This window comes from Sminthopsis crassicaudata, chromosome 4, assembly GCF_048593235.1.
Source record: "Sminthopsis crassicaudata isolate SCR6 chromosome 4, ASM4859323v1, whole genome shotgun sequence".
Taxonomy (NCBI): domain Eukaryota; kingdom Metazoa; phylum Chordata; class Mammalia; order Dasyuromorphia; family Dasyuridae; genus Sminthopsis; species Sminthopsis crassicaudata.
This window is the reverse complement of record NC_133620.1, coordinates 283,424,996-283,445,931: the sequence shown is the minus strand read 5'-3', so window position 1 is coordinate 283,445,931 and position 20,936 is coordinate 283,424,996. Positions and strand designations below refer to the sequence as shown.

Here is a 20,936-nt window from a genome sequence, read left to right as displayed (position 1 = left end):
TTGAGTATTGTTTATAGTATCTGCTTTATAATGCCACTCCCTTTACATTTCAAATATCAAAAGCAGTCAGTTAATTGTTTATTATGCAAAATATCAATATGTAAAACACTGTGACATAAAATGGCTACAACCAATCTACAGCAAGAAATCATGCCTTTGCACTTTTATTGCTTAATTAGGGGAGTTTATAGGCTCCTAATCTTAATTTAACTAACATGTAGATTGTGCATGTGAGGTAGTTACAGATCTGACAAAAGATATATCCCACATGTACTCTTCATGAGACAACTGAAAAATAATCTGATGAAAAATTAAAAAACAAAACCTTACAAAGTCATACACATTATGGAGTCAGAGATCTAAACATACAGCCAAGGGATGTGATTTTTCTCTTCTTGAAAATTGAAGTTCTGTCCTTGGTATCCTGGTGAGTATCTTCTTTCTATTAAAGGAGTATGAGATACCAGGGATTTTACTCACTACAATATTAATGTTTGTTTGTTAACAACTGGTAGGGGCCACACTGCCTCCTATTTTCCTTCCCTCTACCCTCCTTTTTCCAAGTTACATCCACATTTTCTGCCTTTAATCACCAGGTTCAGAGAACTATCTGGGGTAAACAAGATCAAAAGTTGTATCTGTCATTTCCCTGTCAGTCCTGACAAAGCCTACTGGAATGTGAGCTCCTTGAGGGCAAGGATCCTGTGATTTTTCATTTTAGTATTCCTAGCACCTTATACAGTATTTTGCACGTAATAAATATTTGTTGAACTGAACTATATTGAAAATCACAGAGAAAGAAGCAAAAGGAAAAGAAAATAAAGGATAGTAACAACTATCAAAGAAAGAAAAAGAATTATTTGCCTTATTTTAGACAGTTCACTTTAGGACTTAAAATTTATACCTTCTAAGGTCATTGCTGATAGAACTAAATTTCATCTTGGCAACTGAACTGATGCATACAGTTATCTAGTAAAACTTGAAGATAACTATCTAACTAACAATAGGTCATCTGTCTAGGAAGGGGAAGGAAATAACTCAGGACTCACTCTCCTGAAGCAGTGATACATATATTTGACCTCTGAGGCTCTAAACACAGGCTAATTTTGTCTGGTTTGGCTATTTAACCAACTCACATCATAGTTTAAATAAGTAATAGTAAAAGAATTTTAAAGCTAGAAAGAAACTTAAAGTTCAATCAGTACAAAACCTTTATCAATAAAAGAATGCAGGCTGCTGTTAGGATTACTAGGTGAGAACTCAGATTGTCTGGACAGTGACAAGGTGAGAATTCAGGTTGTCTGGACAATTACAAGGTGAGAACTCAGGTTGACCTGACAGTTCTCTGGCTCAGACTTGTAAAGGGAGTTTACACCTTAGGAATCCTAGAAGGAGCAAGCTCATTGGTTGAAGTGGTTCTTCCCAGAAGCCCTTGCATTATCCCATGCCCATTCTCTGGGAGGATAAAAGAGACAACATTGGGCCTGGAGAGCAGATTGCACTGGAGAAGGACAAGAGTTAAAGAAGAGAAGACTCTGCACTACATCTGGCTTGACACAGCTCTCTGCAGGAAGGGAAGTCAGCTCTCTGCAGGAAGGGAAGTCACTTCTCTGGATGACAGTTAATGGCAACTGTCTGGAGACAATGGTTCTCTGCAGGAAGAAGAATCTGTCTGAGAGATTTGAGTGGACACAGCAGATCTCCTCCCAGAGAGCGATCCAGCAGCTTCTGGAGACAACAGCTCGCTACAATTGGCGCCCAACGTGGGGCAAGGACTTTTGCTTATCCTGACAAGAAGAGCTAGACCAGACCATAGCAGGTTAGGTAAAAATCACCAGGTAAATAACTGGTCTGATGTCACCTACAAAGTAAACAGCAAAGTAGAAAATGGATTGCTTTTTGTTTATATATTAAACATGTGCAATTCTTCTATAAATATTTCCACATTTATCATGTTGCACAAGAAAAAATCATATCAAAAAGGAAAAAAAATGAGAAAGAAAATAAAAAGCAAGCAAACTACAAAAAACATTAAAATACTGCTGTGATCCTACAATCCTCTTTCTGGATGCAGATGGCTCTCTCTCCAAGTCTATTGGAATTGGCCTGAATCACCTCATTGTTAAAGGATCCCCATTGTTGTAGGGTAGCTTTTTAAAAAATTTAATATTTTTTCTCAATTACAAGCAAAATGAAATTTTAACTTTTTTTTTCCCTGAGGCAATTGGGTTTAATTGACTTGCCCAGGATCACATAGCTAGGAAGTGTTCATTGTCTGACTTCAGAGCTAGTGCTCTATCCACTGTGCCACCTAGCTGTTCCAATTTTTAACCTTTCTTAAAAACAAATTTGAGTTCTAATTCTCTCCCATCCTCTGCCTTCTCCATGAGAAGGGAAGCAATTTGATAAAGGTTATACATGTGCACTCATGCAAAACATATTTGCATATTTCATATTGTGAAAGAAAATAGAAACTAACAAAAAAACACCAAGAAAAATGAAGTGCCTTTCTTTGATTTGCATTCAGATTTTATCAGTTCTTTCTCTGGAGATAGATATTTTTCATCATAGACTCTTCAGAACTGTCTTGGATCTTTGAATTGCTGAGAATAGTCATATCATTCATAGCTGATCACTGTACAATAGTGATTGTTACTACAATAGAAGTAGTGTTTTTTGACTGCTTATCCTATGTTTTTTCTACAACACCATGATGTTTTTTTCAAATATATCATCAATATGAAAATTATTCCAATAAAATCAAAGTCTCTCCGATCATATACCTTTTAGTGTGCTCTTATAGATCATTGAGAAGGTTTTATTGCATCGTGCTTGCAATTTTTATATCAGACATTAACCATACATTAATTCACCAAAGGCCAATTGAAAAAAAAAACACACCAAAAAAAAAAAAAAAAAAAAAAAACAACCAAAAAAACCAAACTTCTCTTAGTGGGTAGTTTGGTTTCCTGGGCTGATTGAGTAAGAAAAAGGAAACTGCGGAGGTCAGGACCCCTCACTGCTCTGCTGTTGGCTCCTCCTCCCCCTGGATGGGTGCCATCACCCTTTCAGTTTCTCTTGTACTGGCAAAACTGTGAGCCACTATCTACCTCATGGACTACTCTTGGTAGACAAGATCCTCCTCCCTCTTTTTGTCTCCTACTAGGTCACAGAACCTATCTGCATTAGTAATTGCTCTGTATTTAGAATTCAGTAAATTCCTGTTTTGGAAGCAGCTAGCGTGGACATTCTAATATTTCACACAATCATTTATTTCTAAGACTTTGTTTTGAACAATCTGCACTTTCTGCACTTTTATATCTTGCCAAAGTCACTTACATTTTACACTTCACTTTATTACAAATTTTAGTTGGTTCCATTATGGCCTCCTGGAAAACAACTTCACAGACTGTCATTTCCTGTCATTAGGAGGGCAACATTCAAGTAATTCCCTGTAAGAGCACGAGGCAGTTTTTATGATAATTTTACCAGAGGTAATGTTGTGATTTTCAAGTATATTTTTTCAAAGCACTATATCTGTTCCTACTTTTAACTATCTAATGCTGCTATAAAAGAAACATACAAGTCTTTCCAATGTTAACAAGCCAGTAAACCTCAAAAGATTACTACTTCCCAGATTGATATACTTGACAGGGACAAGTGAAATATGACCATTAAATTTTACTCACACCAATAAGTTACAAACACAAGACTCATTACATTATGTAGGGCTATGTGGCAGAGCACACACATGGACTACATGTCCCCATAACCTCCAAAACCAAAGATTACAGTTTGTCAGTCAATAAACATTAATTAAGCACCTAATACAAAGAAAGGTAAAAGATAGTCCCTGCTCTCAAGAAGCTCAAATCTAATGGGTGAGACAACATGTAAATAATGATGTATAAATATTTTATAATGAATAATCATATACATAGGCAGAAGAAAGTCAAATTAATCTCTGAATAACTAATACAATAATGATGTCCAAAGGACATGTTTGAAACAAATTATCAACAGATTATAAATATTGTTGTATTACTAATAACAATTTTTGATTAATCTTAAGATTAAAATAACTTCTCAAGCTATTCTGAATAATCCAGTAATCACCAAGAAAATGACTCCATCTTGTTAGGAGTAAATCTTTCCTCAAATACTTGTTTTACTCTATCACCCATTCTGGGGAACAAGGCAGAGAGATGTGACAGAACACCGTGATGACATCAATGATGGCATTATCTAGTCTGCTTTTCCCTATCTATAAGCTCTACTAGTTGCTGGATACCATAACTTGAAACAAATGAAAAGTCAATACATTTAGGTTTTACCTAATGGACAGCTATTTGCTTATTTCCATTTCAGTTAATTCAGCAACATCTAGTACAATAGGATCTTGCCAGTATATCATATGACTGTCACAAGGATATAAAAATTTTCTGCCTGTGTCAAATCCTTACTTCATGTTACTTGGTCCTTGATAGGGGTTATCAAGGAAAGTTTTGAAGGAGAGAAAATTCAAAGGTTAGTTATACTTCAAGCCATTCTACTTTTCCCTTAACAATTCATTAATTGTTAATTATTCTCTATTAATTAATTCAAAATTATTTGGAATCTTTTTATTGTTTAAGCTTTTCTTACCTTATAAAGTAACCTATTTTATAAGTTTACTATATCCATATAAAATAAATGTGTTCTCATTGTTATCTAACAGGATTTGAATCCTTCTAAGTACAACTAAATTTTTTTTTTGGATGAGGCAAGAGATGCCAAACTTTACCAGTGAATCTTTTACACATGTACATTTATCTGCATACATACATTTCAAGGCTTTAACTTGGTACTTATGTGTTCTTATAATATAACCGTAAGTTTCTTGAACACAGGAGCCATATTTTTAGATTTTCTATTACTTACCTTCCCAAAATCTGATACCTTTGCCACTGATTCAGTGGATGTTCAATAAACATTAGTTGAATTTGACAGTTCTTAAATACACTGTTTATTCTGGTACACCCAGCCCAGTTAATAGCAAAGAGCCAGAACACCACCCCCCAAAATCATTAGCATAATAAACTTCTTAATAAAAGACCAAGTGGTTAAGATAATAATCTCAATGAATCAAAGTCAATGATGGAATTCTCTTGATTTTCTGGGATAGTGAATGAAAACTAAGCTTTGAGTGTAGAGTTGGGTTTTGCTCAACTGAAGCTATTATTGTCTCTGAAGTTAATAGTGTAATGAATTAACTGTGGCAATGAGATAGAGGGATCATATATGCTTTCAGCATGAGTTGAGGAATCAAATGAAATATTTGTGAAGTGCTTAGTAACAGCACATAGTAGGCACTTAATAAATTCTTGTTCCCTTCCTCTACTCTTTCCCCTTTCCCCTAAGGTAACTTATGTTTTCTTTTTCCCACTTCCTCTCTATGGATTATTTCCCATTTATTTTGAATGTAGCTTACTAATGTATACAGTTATTTGTATGTGGTCTTCTCCATGAGATTGTTATCTCCTTCAGTGTATGGACTAACATTTGCCTTTCTTTTTATTCCCAGAGCTTAGCAATAGTGCCTGGCATATGGAAGGAACTTAATAAATGTTTACAAACTGAGTGTTAATAAGATAAGGGTTCTCAGATGATGAAATTAAAACTATTTCCACTCATATGAAAGAGTGTTCCAAATCACTACTGATTAGAGAAATGCAAATTAAGACAACTCTGAGATACCACTACACACCTGTCAGATTGGCTAAGATGACAGGAACAAATAATGATGAATGTTGGAGGGGATGTGGGAAAACTGGGACACTGATGCATTGTTGGTGGAGTTGTGAAAGAATCCAGCCATTCTGGAGAGCAATCTGGAATTATGCCCAAAAGGTTATCAATCTGTGCATATCCTTTGACCCAGCATTGCTGTTATTGGGATTATATCCCAAAGAAATACTAAAGAGCGGAAAGGGACCTGTATGTGCCAAAATGTTTGTGGCAGCTCTTTTTGTTGTAGCTAGAAACTGGAAGTTGAATGGATGTCCATCAATTGGAGAATGGTTGGGTAAATTGTGGTATATGAAGGTTATGGAATATTATTGCTCTGTAAGAAATGACCAGCAGGAGGAATACAGAGAGGCTCAACTGATGCTGAGTGAAATGAGCAGAACCAGAAGATCACTATACACTTCAACAACAATACTGTATGAGGATGTATTCTAATGGAAGTGGAAATCTTCAACATAAAGAAGATCCAACTCACTTCCAGTTGATCAATGATGGACAGAAATAACTACACTCAGAGAAGGAACACTGGAAAGTGAATGTAAATTGTTAGCACTACTGTCTATCTACCCAGGTTACTTATACCTTCGGAAGCTAATAATTAATGTGCAACAAGAAAATGGTATTTACACACATATATTGTATCTAGGTTATATTGTAACACATGTAAAATGTATGGGGTTGCCTGTCATCGGGGGGAGGGAGTGGAGGGAGGGAGGGGATAATTTGGAAAAATGAATAAAAAAAAAAATAAGCTAAGAGTTCTTTTTATCTAGGATATAAGGCCTCCATAGGGATATTTAATGCCTATGCAAGTACTTTAATGTTTGTGCTAAATAAATATAAATCTCAACTGGCTCACATCTCCTTCCCCAAAGGTATATTCTGAAGGATTTTATGGAAGTAACAGAGAACAGGATCTCTAAGTTGCATCCTGATTGTATTTATAAAGCAAGACTCAAATGATAGTCAATTTTTTGGGCTAAAAGAAACAGTTTACACCTGGCATCCTTTTCTCCAGATGAGAGAACTGAGGAAAAAAGGAATAAGAACCCATCTAAGGTCATACAGCAAGTCACTGACAAAATACTTAGGTGTTATTAAGGAAGAAACCTGCAAGAACTAAGCACATGATTATTTTTCATCTATATTTCCTAAAAACTTGCCAGAGCTAAACTGAAAAAAGTAAAATTCCTTGTATGGTTGAAAAATTGCTGAGTTATTATCAATTTATATTTTTAGACCAACTTATAAAATATAACCAATCAAAAATATCATTAAATGCTTACTACATATGTTAGGCATGGTGCTGGGGAAGTAGCTCTCTGAAAAGAAGCTATTGAAGAAGTGGAGCCATATCAGACTAAGTCCTAATCTTAAAAGCTAAGAAGTCACAGAGAACCATCTGTCTAATACAGGCCAGTCTAGAGACACAGACAAGGGTCTGCAGACAAAGTCCAGGGTCTGGACAGGGGTGTGGCCAGAGGAGAAGCACTTTAGAACTTAAAGATGATGGAGGCTGTACCAAGAAGAGTTCTTAGGCCTTTACCAGGGTATCACTGCCTGGGACAGGGTGTATAAATGTGTCAGCTGGCAGCTTTGTCTTTTCCTACCTAGTTTCAAGATGGAATACAGAGGCAGACCTATGTCCATAGAAGTGGTTGAAGGTCCTAGGCTGTGTATTAAGTGAGGAATAAGTTCACGAGCCAACAGCAAATATATGGTTTAGACTATAGAAAAAGAACAGGATCTCAGTCCCAATTTCTGGCCCAATCTGTACCCTGCAGAGAAATAACCAGGGCAGGAATTCCAGACCAAAGGAAAGCTTAACCAGCAGAGTTTTTCAACTGCCTGCTAAAGGCTTAATAGAAACTCACAGGAAATAAAAGACTGGATCTACACCCAAATCAAGAACTTGCACAACTTGAAAGAGAGGGATAGCAATAAGACTTGTCCTGAATCAAACAACTTTGGAAGCATTGAAAGTCTGCAAGTCCCAGCCTGAGCTGTCCCTGACATCTAGGAATAACTCAAAATCCCCTAGAAAGTAGTACCATGACCAGCTCAGACATCCCATAATGTAAACTTCCAGATATGTTATAGATAAAATCTAACACTAATCTAACACTATATCAAAGAAAAAATGCTATAAGTAGTTAAAAAGGAAAAAAAAAAAAAAAGCAAATACCCAGGAACCATAGTCCAAATCACACATGACTTAGCAACGATTAATGCAAAAGAGCAAAAAGCCTACAATAACACATAGGTTTACAATCAAGAATACCTTTTTCAACCAAACTGAGTGCAGTCTTACTGAAGAAAAAATGGATTTCCAAGTAGAGCTGATGAAAAGACCAGAGCTAGTTACAAAGAAACTCTGAAGTTCAAACAAAGGACTTAAGAGAAATATGAAAAAGTAAACATAAATGAACAAGGATCAGCTACTTGCATTCTAATATAGAGTGGTATAAGGGGAGGAAATAAGCATTTATTAAGTGCCTACTATATGCCAGATATTAGTTAAGCCCTTTTTACAATTTATCATGACATTTTAACAACTTGCAAAGTAGACATGATAATAGATCATGCCCATTTTAGAGTCGAGAAAATTGAGCCAGATAGACATTAAGTAAACTTGCCTATGTTCACACAGCTAGTAAGTACATGGCTGGCTTTGAACTCCTAACTCAAAGTCCAAAGTTTTACTTAACTGCATCATCCTATTATCATCAGGAGTTACAGAGAATATAATTAGAAAACCAAGAGTGGGTTGTCTTATATTTTAATTATCTCAAAAGAAGACAGGAAAGGGAAGAGGAGTATACTGGAGAGGGAAGAGAAAGGTTAGAGAGGTATATTCAAAGGAGAAAGAAATAGGGAAAGTGGCCTAAACTTGAAACTTATTCTTGTTTGATCTAGTTAAAAAAAGAGTTCACAAACATATGCCCATACCCACACACCCTACAACATTTCTCTCTCTCTTTTTTTAATGTTGTAAGTTTATTTTTAATTGCACAGCATTTCTCAACTCAACAGGCAAAAAGAGGGGGAAAAGAAAAGGAAGAAAAAGGAATTAGAGGGTGGGGAAATTAAGAGAGGGTTGTTTATCCAAACAAACTCTAATATTAAAGAATACAGAAAAATACAGTTCTTTCTGGAGTGTCAAAGATTGGATACTGAGCAAGTGCTCAGCAGTTGGGAATGGTTGAACAAATTACAGTATATAAATGTGATGGAATGCTATTGTTCTGTAAGAGATGATAAAGTGAATAGTTTCAGAGAAAACTGGAAGGCTTGTATGAACTGATGCAGAGTGAAATAAGCAGAACTAGAAAGACAAGGCCTGACACCAAATCTCATCATATTCTATCCAAATGTTCTATGGTATCTGATTCTATGATTCCAGAAAACCAATGATGAATCTGACTAACAATTTCCTGACAAGAGTTGTGAAGGATCCAGTCTGCAAAATGAAACATACACCCTCAAATTTGTTTTGAACATGGCCAATGTGGAAATTTGTTTTGCTTGACTATGTAAGAAAGTTTAAAAAATAGTGAGATAATAGAGAGAGAAGCTAGCTTTTAATGTTTTAAAAAATAATTTAAAAAACAATCTAAAAAGAAAGAAAGTTTAGGGTAGAATAAAAAAGGCTATTACATCTTTTGAAAAGTTGACAATTATAAAACCCTCATGACATTACATTTCATATCAAATCTAAGACTTTAGGTCGTATTTATCTTCCTTTAGGATTAGAAGATCTTTCATAAATATTACAGAACAGGCGCAGCTAGGTGGTGCAGTGGACAGAGCATCAGTCCTGAAGTAAGGAGCACCCGAGTTCAAATCTGATCTCAGACACTTAACACTTCCTAGCTGTGTGACCCTGGGCAAGTCACCTAACCCCAGCCTCAGAAGAAGGAAAAAAAAAAAAAAAAAAAAAAAAAAAGACAGAACTTCAGCATTATTTTCAGTCCCCTTTCCAAGTTCTATTGCCAGGATAAGGATGGAGAATAAAGGCTCACACCATCACAAAAATAATATTTATTACATCCCAGTTCCTTTTTATAAGCCTTATGTGGAGGCCAGACGATAAACAGAATCCATGAACAGTTACTGAACAGGGAAGTTATGTGATGATTTAAAAAAGGGAGGACAGAAGGATTTCTGTTACTATATGTACAAAAATTCATTCCTAGGACACTCCAAACTAAGCAAACATATTACAAAGAGTAGCAATGTCAGTTGGAGGACAATGAAATCTCTGTATTGTAATGCCACCACAACACATTTCCCTATCTGCCCAATACAGAGACAGCTTTTCTCTTAAAAAATAGTAAAACATAAGGGACAGATATGTAATTTCAATGCAGGTCACCTGCCAGTAGGTGCATATACATTTGTGTTTATCTGCACCACTATTGCCATTTGGGTGAGGGATGATGACAAGTAAATGATCATACATCTAACTTTAGTCAATCTTTTCAGGTTCACACACATGAAAAAAAAAAATTTTATCAGACTAGTGTTTCATAAGCCACCCAAAGAACTTCATAGATTGCTGAGATCTTTTTTTCCAGCCTCCCATAGGCCTAAGCCTATTAGTCATCCAATAATGCTGACTAGTTTGGTCAAGATATGCAAGCTACTGATACTGTTCCTCAATGTGACTGGTTACAGTTTTCTTCCTTTTATTATAGTATCTTTCTGCCAGAGAACTTCTCTGTTTATTCTACTTCTTGCTAATCATTATTTCCAAAACTATCTACATCAACATCCCAAGAAATTTATGGAATAACTTTAAGTCAACTAGTAAATGACTTATGACTTCTTTATCCAATATTTCTGAGAATACAAGGTATAAGAGGAAAAGTAAATGATTATCATTCTTTTTATGTCTTTTAAATATGAAAACAAGCTTGGATTCCTGATGACAACCTTCTAATGACCATCTTTCTAAAACTGATTCTTACACTTCCTTATGTTTGCCATTCTTCCTGCCATCTAAGCCTGAAATCCCAGTGATATCTTTGCTTCTTCCCTGTTCTTCTTAAAAGAAATCAATGACCAGAATCTGTTTATTTTTTCTCTGATTTCTTTCAAAAAATTCCCTTGTTTCTATTCCTACTTCTATCTTAGTACATGTCCTCATTACTTGACTGAACCACTTCCACAGCTTGCTAACAGTCTCCCCACCACAAATACTCAGCTATCCCCAACATCTTTTACTGAGCTAGCAGAAGAATCTTTCTCATGCTCAGATCTCATCACATCACCCTGCTGAAAGCCTTTCAATGGCTATCTACCACCTAGGAAATGAATTTTTAACCATTTCAAGAGGTTACCTGACTCTCACACATACCTTTTTGACTTACTTCACTTGGTTGGACTTCTGTCTCTGCTGAGCTCCTTCAGGTCTGCATAGGATTTTGGTTACTGTACGCTTTTTGGTCTGTACTTGCAACTTGTGGACTTAGGGAATCATTACTGAGAGGAAACTGCTGCTAAAAATGCAAATCAGCAATTCCCCTACAATTTAAGAATTAGAGAGTTTCCTGGAGAACTAAACTTCAAGATCTGAACCTAAGGCTTCCTGACTGTGGAGCTGCTTTTATGTCTATTGCACTATGCTGCCTCTCATTTGTGTTCAATCTAAATTTAAGTTTTTGTCCCTTTCAAATCTCAAAAACTTTAAGAGGGTAAGGTTCATGTCATAGTTATATTTGTCTCTTTCCCAGAAGCTAGCAAAGTATCTGACACATAGTAAGTAGGTACTAATTGCAAAATCATACTGTGAGGATTAGAGTAATAGAAAGACCTGGATTAGAAAGGAACAAGTAATCCTCCTTACTAAACTCCTTCCTGCTCAAACATCTAAGTATTCTATAAAATTAAAAAATAAAAACCAATCAACCAACCAACCAATCAGACTATAAGTTTGTTTTTCAATGTAAGGAAAAGTAGCAACCCCATTATTAGGGAATATTAAAACCCAAATCACCTAAATGCCACAGAAATAAAGATTGTAAATGCTTTAAAAATAACAATGTTTTTCCTATGATATTATTTATTCTAGACTGCTAAAAAAAAAAAAAAAAAAAAGTCAACTTTTTTTTTTTTTAACAGGGATTTATTTAATTGGGGTATATATCTTTCTTGTCCTCAATTTTATTCATTCTTTGGAATACATTCAAGTGAGCAGTTATTGTAAGGAAAGTACATGACCATAATAGAATGTATGGTGGGAGAGTTACCGAGAAACCATTTTGGATGGAAAAAGACATCTCTGGAATGATAAATACCAACATGGATTGTGTAGAACTCCCAAAACTTAGGTTACTCTGGAAAAAGAGGTAATCTGTAAAGGAATGAGGCAAGTGGTAGCCTACTCAATCTTTAAGCTTTATCTATCATAATATCTCTATACATCTGACCAAAATGCATCACGTCCCTAAGAGCTTGAGAAAGATAAATAACTTAATTAATTCTAAAAAAAAAAAGTCCATCTTATAATGAAATAAAGAAAAATTTATCATTCAGGGCTTCATTAATGTATCAAAGGTAATCTTACACACAGCAAATACAAATAAATGATAAATCAGTAAATTTGCTAGGATAATATAGAAATTTCTTTGTTATAAAAGTTAATCAGGAATAATTATAACAATTACTATTATGACTGCTAATATTATTAAACTCCCAAGTCATTTAGTCATATAACAATATAGAATTGACTAGAGAAATTTCCTTTTTAAGAGTCTGAGTGCTACTTCAAAGTTTACTAAAAAGGTGGATTAGGAAGAGCTGAAGCAAAATTTCATTTATTTGAGGGAAAAACACATTTAAACAAATAAAAAATATATAGATGCAACACTTACCTATCAGACCCTTCTCAAGAGTAAAGGTTTTATTTGTAAACATACATTCAAAAGCCACAAGGTGGAAAACTTTGTTTACTGTGTTGTGCGTCCCAACTATTCGAACATACCTGAAGGAAAAGCAAGAAAAAGAAATGTGTTTACAATGATGAGTTATCACCACCAATCTAAGCTTGACTGAATAAGAATTATGTGGTAAATATATCATAGCAAACAACTATGCATAAAGTAAATAAAGTAAAAGAGACCATGTTCTTGATTTCAAATTTGATTTCAAAGATCTTGGCTCCAAGTAAAGCAAAAAGAATTATAGCAAAATAAAGAAATGCCACTTTCCTGAGAATTATGTAGAATTTTAATTTGATATATCTAGAAAACCAAAAGTTCCTGTCTAATTCAACCTTGGAATATCAAATTAAATTACATATATAAGAAGACATTTGCAGTTGAAAATTGTAAATAATTTTTAAACTCTACTTGAGGCAAGAATGCCTCCAACAAACATAAATATAAATATATACCCTCCCACCCCTCCACCCAAATTAACCAAGTCAAATATTTTCAAATATGATAAAGAAAGTATTTTACTAACTGGAGATAAACACTAAAATCAATATTGTTTTCTTATTTAAAAGAAAAGGAAAATTAAATCTAAAAGCCTCAAACTAACTAATATTTGTCTTTTAATGTTGTTAAATCTTCATTGGTAAATTAACTCCTTTTACTCACATCAGACACTCACTTCATTTCTGCTGAAACCCTTTCCTGACTACAAGAAATGGTTATCAAAGCTAATCTAGGTTTTGTCATATCCATTCTTCTCTTTGGACTTCTCTGCTGCACAGAACTGGCATCTGCATAGTCTCATTGAACAGCTCTCGAACATAGTGGCCTCTTCACCCACTGTATTACCCTGGAGACTTCACTTTCGACAAACTTGGATCAGTCTGCTCCCTTCATTTTCCAAAGGGACAAGATAGTTCACAGGTTAATAAATAGACAAATTCACTCTTAGGAGTGCTACATAATCCCATATAGAATTTATAAAATGTAATTCTCACTGGAATTTTTTTTGAAAGTTGAGGGAGTTAACTTTATTAACTGATAATTCTCTCCCAGATTATCTAGTATTTTCAGTGAAGAAAGGTGTATATTAAAGAACAGATTCAATGAAGAGATGATGGAATGGATAAAAGTTCTGTAAAATCTTCTGCTGTATAAAACAACTTTCCATTTAGTTGATTAAAATTTCATTTCCAAGTTAATGATGTTCACTAATTCAGTGATTTTCTCATTTTCCAATATTCTAGTTAACTTTATAATATAAATGCTGATTTTTTTTAAAGCTCTAAATAGACTTATTCTGAATTTTATACTATGGGCTATTTCACTCCCTGTTTCCTCCACTCCACCCCCCCCCCCCTTCTAGGGACATTCCCTATATACCTTATTTATCCATCTTCTCCTCAACATGGGCTGATCACTCATCTTCAAAACCAATATAAATGCTATTTCTTAGACATGCTGCTTTGAGGGCTACTGCACACAGCAAGGAGATACCACTCTTTCCACAGAGAGTCAAAAGCGGCTGCTAGATCTGGCTGTCTGAACAGACTCTTGGCTAAGGAGGAGGTCAGCTCTAAGTGGTATTGTCTGTCTTCAAGGAAGATACAAAGCAGATACTTTGTTTTAACTGGGTCTGGGGGTTTCATTTTACTGAATTTTGAAAGATCTATGCAATGCAGAATTTCAACCATTATTAGCTATGACAAGTCTGTTGGCAGCTTTCTGGAAAGGAAGGGGTGTTAAACTTGGCACCTTGGTTAGAATCTAATTTTATAAATTTCCCGCAACCCACAGCAACTCAACCATCATCAAATTTTCAACTGCATGTGGCAGTAACAAAGTGTGGAAATGCCACTCTCAGCAACTCATAGTTGGGGGAGGGATTTTGTGGAATTAGAGTATTTTCCTAGCAATTTCTGGATGAAAAAGTCTGAGGACCAGTAGACCATGCAATCTATTATTTGAGAAACTTAAAAAGACTCAAGCTTTTGAGACAAGAACTCACTATTTGAAAAAACTGGCAGGAACAACTCACTCCAACATCTCACACCATATAACAAGATATGGTCAAAACAGTTACATGATTTAGACATAAAAGATGATATCACATCAAATAAGGGGAACATAGAATAGTTTACCTGTCAAATCTATGGAAAATGGAAGAATTTAAGTCCAAACAAGAAGTAGCATTACAAGATGTAAAAAGAATAATTTAAATTAAATTTAAAAAGGTTTGCACAAACAAAACCAGTGTAACCAAGATCAGCTGAAAGATGGAAAAAATATTTACAGAAAGTATCTCTGATAAAGGTTTTATATCTCAAAATTAATACAGAACTGAGTTGAATTTATAAAAATACAAGTCATTTCCTAATACATAAATAAGCAAAGGATATTAACAATTTTCAAAAGAAATCAAAACTATAATCATAAATATTAGAGGGGATATGAGAAAATTGGGACATTAATGCCCTATGGTTGGAGTTGTAAACTGATCCAACCTTTCTGTAGAGCATTTGAAATAATACCCAAAAAAGGCTATAAAACTCTGCATGCCCTTTGACCCAACACTACCTACAACTAGATCTGTACTCCAAAGAGATTTTTTTTAAAAAGGAAGAGGGGAAAGGACATATATGTATAAAAATATTTTACAGCAGCTCTATTTGTGGCAGCAAAGAATTGAAAATTGAGGGGATGTTCATAAATTGGAGAATGGCTGAACAAATTGTGGTATATGATTGTGATGATTACTGTTGTTATTAAAAATGACAAACAGGACTTCAGGAAAAGCTGTAAAGACTTACATGAATTAATACAAAATGAAGTGAACAGAATCAGGAAAATGTTATACACAGTAACAATATTGTATGATGTAGAACTGTGAATGACTTGGCTATTCTCAGCAATATAGTAATCCAAGACAATTCCACAGGATTCATGATGAAAAATGCTTCTACTCCCAAAGAAAGAACTGATGTAGTCTGAATACAGATCAAAAGACTACTTTTCACTTCTTTTTTTCCCCACTATTTTTTTGGGGAGTATGGGTGGGGTTCCCTATGAAGTTTCTTTTTTCTCCCTACAACATGACTGATAATGGATGCTTTACATGATAGTGCATGAATAACTTACATTACATTGCTTACCATCTTAGGGAATAGGAAGGGGAGGAAGAAAGGAAAAGAGTTTTGAACTCAATATTTAAAAAACCAAATGTTAAAAATTGTTTTTATATGCAACTGACAAAAAATAAAACATTATTTAAATGGAAGAAAAAGGTACATAGACAACTGAATCCAAAAGAATTTTGTAGTAAAGGAATGCAGGGGAAAATTAAATGAATGAGTTTCTCTAGGAATTTTTAAGGAACTTAAAAAAAAAAAAACCCAAATGTGGCTACTTTGTTATTTTTGATCCAAGGAGTTGTTATTGTTTTTGTTGAGAAGGATTGATCTCAGTGAATTAAGAAAAGGATTGAGAACTATTCTCTGGGCCTTAGGTTCCTCACTTGTAATTGTATATTCTTAATGATTTCTATATAGCTAAATGTGTTAGGCTAGTGAGGGTGAGAGCTGAGAAAATAAAGAATTAATGAACTTTAATTCTTAACTAGAAATGAAATTCAGCAAGTATTTATTATGTATCTATTACACTATGCATGAGGCACTGTGCAAAGTGCTGAGGATACAAAGACAAAAAACAAAAACAAAAACAAAAACAAGAGAATGGAAGAGACCCTTTAAGTTGAAAAACTTTCTAGCTGACACAATATTAAGATTTTTAGAATGATGACAATGAAACTTCACAGTACATGAAGTTTTCTAACCTTTGTATCTAATCATTGAAACTTGGAAGGAAAGTTCAAATTCTTCAGACAACTAAATATGATATATTTTGGAAAAAACAAGCCCTAAATCCAAAACCCATACTTATGTCATTCCCAGAACTTTCCTTCAGAAAATCTATACTGTCACCATGGCAAATACTGTGATCTAAAGGATCCATGAATTTGATATACATATTTCAAGCTAAGATAAACTGATCTGAATATAAGGTTGTTCACCAGAAACCAAAAACTATAAATGAAAATTCCAAATAGAAAACCTGAGAAGGATTCTCCCCTACCAGTGAAAGAAATAGAAAAAAAAGTAAAAGAGAGGGAGTGCCAAAACTGGCAGTATCTCAAGAACTGCTAATACTGGAAACATATGACTGATATTATCTAGTTGCCTATATTCTAGTTTTCATATGTCATGAAGGATTATTAATCTTCATTTGAAGTGATGTGAGAGATTTTGCTGCTGAAATCTGTCATTCTGTTAGAACTAAAAGAAAGAAAAAAGAAAAAGCCAAGTTGTTATTCTGAATGTCAAACTACATGACTATGCATAGATTTGAGACTCAAATGGGCAGTGGAAGGAAATAGAAAAGATGAGGTCTTGAATGAAAATAGGTTTGTTTTGTTTTGGGGTTTTTTTTGATACTTTGACCTTATATTAATATAATGATCTAAAATGTAAGTTCTGCACCCCTTGGTGTTATTGATAGTAGTCCCAAAGATTAGGCCAGATTTATTCAACTTATTCCCACTCCACATTTGTAGTGAATTAATGAGTAGTCTGGAAGGCAGAGTAGATTTACTTATTCATTCAACCAAATTAACTTTTATTAGTTAATTACTCATTTAACTATTTCTTTATAGGAGTTGAACTACTCTGGTTGCTCTGTATGGATGTATGGATGCTTGCCTAGCTTCCTTTTTTGCTGGCACCACTGGCAGTTTGACATTCATGTTATTCTTCTGAATGGGATTCTGGATAGCTGGACTCAACTTCACATACAAATAATGTCCAGTACTCAACACTGTTAGAAGATAAAAAAAATTCTCAAATAATAATCTAGCTTTGATGCAAATAGGTCTATGACTTCCCTCCATCAGTCAGTGAATCAGTCAGTAGTGAAAGGGGCAGTGTGGTGCAGTGAAGGGTACTGGTTTTGGACTCAGAGGCTTGGGTTTAAATCTTACTTGCTGCTGCTATTGCTACCCATGTGATGTTGGCAAATCACTTGATTTCTTTGGGTTTCACATACCTAATCCCTAAACTGGATTGGATGGCTTAAGGCCCCTTTTCAAGCTTAAAATCTTTTTTTTATTTTAAATATATTTTGCTCTCTAGAAAAACAATTTAAAATGTTTTAGTTCTGTTTTGCTCTAATCCCTTCTCTTGTCTTACCTAACTTTTCTATAGTCTTCCTAAGCAAATCTTGACCCCCCCCCTCTTGGCCTCATATCTTCCAGAATTGCTTCTTGTTTAATTAAAAAACAAACAAAAAAAAACAAAACAAAACAAAAAACAAAACACAAGTCTGGACAAAGAGTCTGAACAATCCAGTAACCAATCATTACACTGCAAAAATGATTCAAATCACATATAGGATTTTTGTTAGCCATAGTGTCAGAATAATAAATCAGTAATTAATTCTCAGTGAGCAAAAAAGAAAGTAACTCTGAGCTTTGCTTTAGCACTTCTCTAATTCTTTATCTACAGTAAACACCATAACAGCTGTATGGACAGTACAAACTGTTTGATTTACTTTGATAACTGTGAAGGAAATACTATTCTATCTTCCTTTTGCCTCACTCCCAATAGAACAATCATCACACTCCACATATAGAATGGGATGATGATTCAGACATTCTGGAGTAGGTACATTTTTTATCTGGTATTTTTTTTTCACGCTTATACCACACTCTTTCTTTGCAGCTGCCATCTATAAAATTTGGTTAGTTCAGATAACAATTGCTGCCAGGGATCCATCCCACAGATTCAATTGTGGAACCTGGGGGAGACTTCCTAATATCAAAGCTTTGGCTGCTACACCTGAACTGTGCCATAGGAAGTATGTGCCAAAATAGAAGAAGGTATATACTGTAGAAACTCTTAAATCCGAGCAGCTACACTGGTAGCTTTTTCTATATACTTGTATGTGTTTGTGTGTACGTGTGAATTAATTAGATGATACTGGACACTATAAGGAGAAGTAAAAGTAGATAAAATATAATGAATAGTATCAAGAAATGACTATATCACTTACTCTACATAATTATACTACTAAAGACCTGAAAGTAAGATTTGTAATAATTCTACATTTTATTATTATAATTTTTTATTATATTTATTTTATTATAATCATTTTATTAAGACTTATATAGATTAATTAGGTGTAAATTACCCCTACAGGAGTACACACACAGAGAGAAGAAAGAAGAAGAGAGAGAGAGAGAGAGAGAGAGAGAGAGAGAGAGAGAGAGAGAGAGAGAGAGAGAGAGAGAGAGAGAAACATAGATATATGGTGAATGCAGCCCTAAATTCTAAACCAAGAAAATGATGTGAAAGTCAAGTGAAGAAAGGTAATCTCACATCAACAATTCATTTTATTTGTTGCCAATTCCAGAAAGATCCTTTTGAAGTTTTTGTTTTTGTTTTTTACAACAAAGATCAATACACATGATAGACAGATGCCAACTAGATCTGAAGATTTAAAATGAAGTTTCAGACTGGCAATAAGCTCTTTACATGGCCAAGAAATACAGCCTGGACACCCATGGCTGTGTCCTATTGGAGGTGAATAAAAACTCATGAAAACTGAATAGCATTCACATTCTGATCATTACCTTTCTTATCTTCCAGAGCTGCCCCTGTAACACTCTGCTTTGCATCTTTTAAGACTGCACAGTCTAACAGACAAGGGCATTAAAAGGCCATTCTGTGCTTGACAATCAGTGGAAAAGGAAACAATGTCATTCAGGGCTTTCCTAGCAGTGCCTATCAGAAACACAATTCTTGTAACCTACACAACTGAGTTAAAAATGCTGGTTAAAAATGCTCAAACTATGCCTATAGAATAAGTGAATCCTTCAATTGTTTTACAATATGTCAAACCTTGAAAATGAGGGAAAGGCCCAAGACATTTAAATCTCATTGAGGTCAGTAATTCATTATACGGATTATTCAAACTCTTTACACTTACCCCTTTCCTCCAACTGCTACCACTGGTGCCATTTTACAACTAGAAATCAGTGAACAGAAGAAAGGAAAAAGGGGAAGGGTGAGGGACAGAACATGAGAATTATCCAATTGTGGGCAGATTTGATTGGGAAGGACTTTAAACTCTACTACTCAAGATGATTTGGGGGATTATCTTTTGAGTTTAATTATGAGCTTCTGATGAACTCTAGCTTTGTATTTTCTTTGGAGGCAAAGTTAATTCTCAAGAATGAGCCAAAACAAACCAAACAAATACATAAAAAGGCAAAACCAAAAAGAAACTGAACTCCACAAAAACTCTCCCAACAAAACTATCAAGTACTCCTCACTTAAAATCTTAGTCCTCTATGAAGGGGGAGGGAAACTGTTCCCTTTACTGAAGCTGTGTTCCCTTTAAGATTATCACTAAACTGTGTTGTGTCCCCTTTTTGATCTCAGAGATCAGGATCTCCCAGGCTCCAAGGAGTCTAGAGAAGGCACATCTTCCCAGGATGTTGCCTATTCATGGGCAAATAAACTCCCATTGGTCTTTTTGAAATTCTAAATTCTCATTCAATTGAGAAATCCTGGTCTGATCAGCTCAGGCTGTCCCAGCCCCTCCCCTCCCCCAATACCCATATAACAAGCTTCCTTCAGTTCAATTCTTTGCAGAAAGCCAAGCAATTTGCTAGGACCCTGCCTGCTGAGCATTCTCAATGTAACATTCCATTTCCCTAATAGGACTCTGCCACTACCAGTCTCTTAGTAAATGGGTTTCTATCCAACAATAAACTTAATTGCCATGCCACTAACCTCATCATTGCTGGGAAATGAGGAGATACAAACCTCATCACTCTAGAAAACACTACTAAATTACTCCTACTCCTGTAGGGTAATTTACACCTAATTAATCTATATAAGATCTTAATAAAATGATTATAATAAAATAAATATAATAAAAAATTATAATAATAAAATGTAGAATTATTACAAATCTTACTTTCAGGTCTTTAGTAGTATAATTATGTAGAGTAAATGATACAGTCATTTCTTGATACTATTCATTATATTTTATCTACTTTTACTTCTCCTTATAGTTTCCAGTATCATCTAATTAACTCCCATAACCTAGGGAAAATGAGACACAAATAAACAGAATTTAGGGAGTGAACAATGC

General features: G+C 34.7%; 1 protein-coding gene across 6 annotated transcripts in view; it reads right to left on the bottom strand.

The window, feature by feature from the left end:
• The window catches only part of BTBD9 (BTB domain containing 9), a 445,792-nt gene that overhangs the window by 196,333 nt on the left and 228,523 nt on the right, over positions 1-20,936 (bottom strand). For all 6 annotated transcript variants that reach the window (XM_074311026.1, XM_074311030.1, XM_074311032.1 and 3 more), the window contains exon 7: positions 12,663-12,772. In XM_074311026.1, the coding sequence (XP_074167127.1) occupies positions 12,663-12,772 (110 nt within the window). The remainder of the gene's footprint in view (positions 1-12,662; positions 12,773-20,936) is intronic.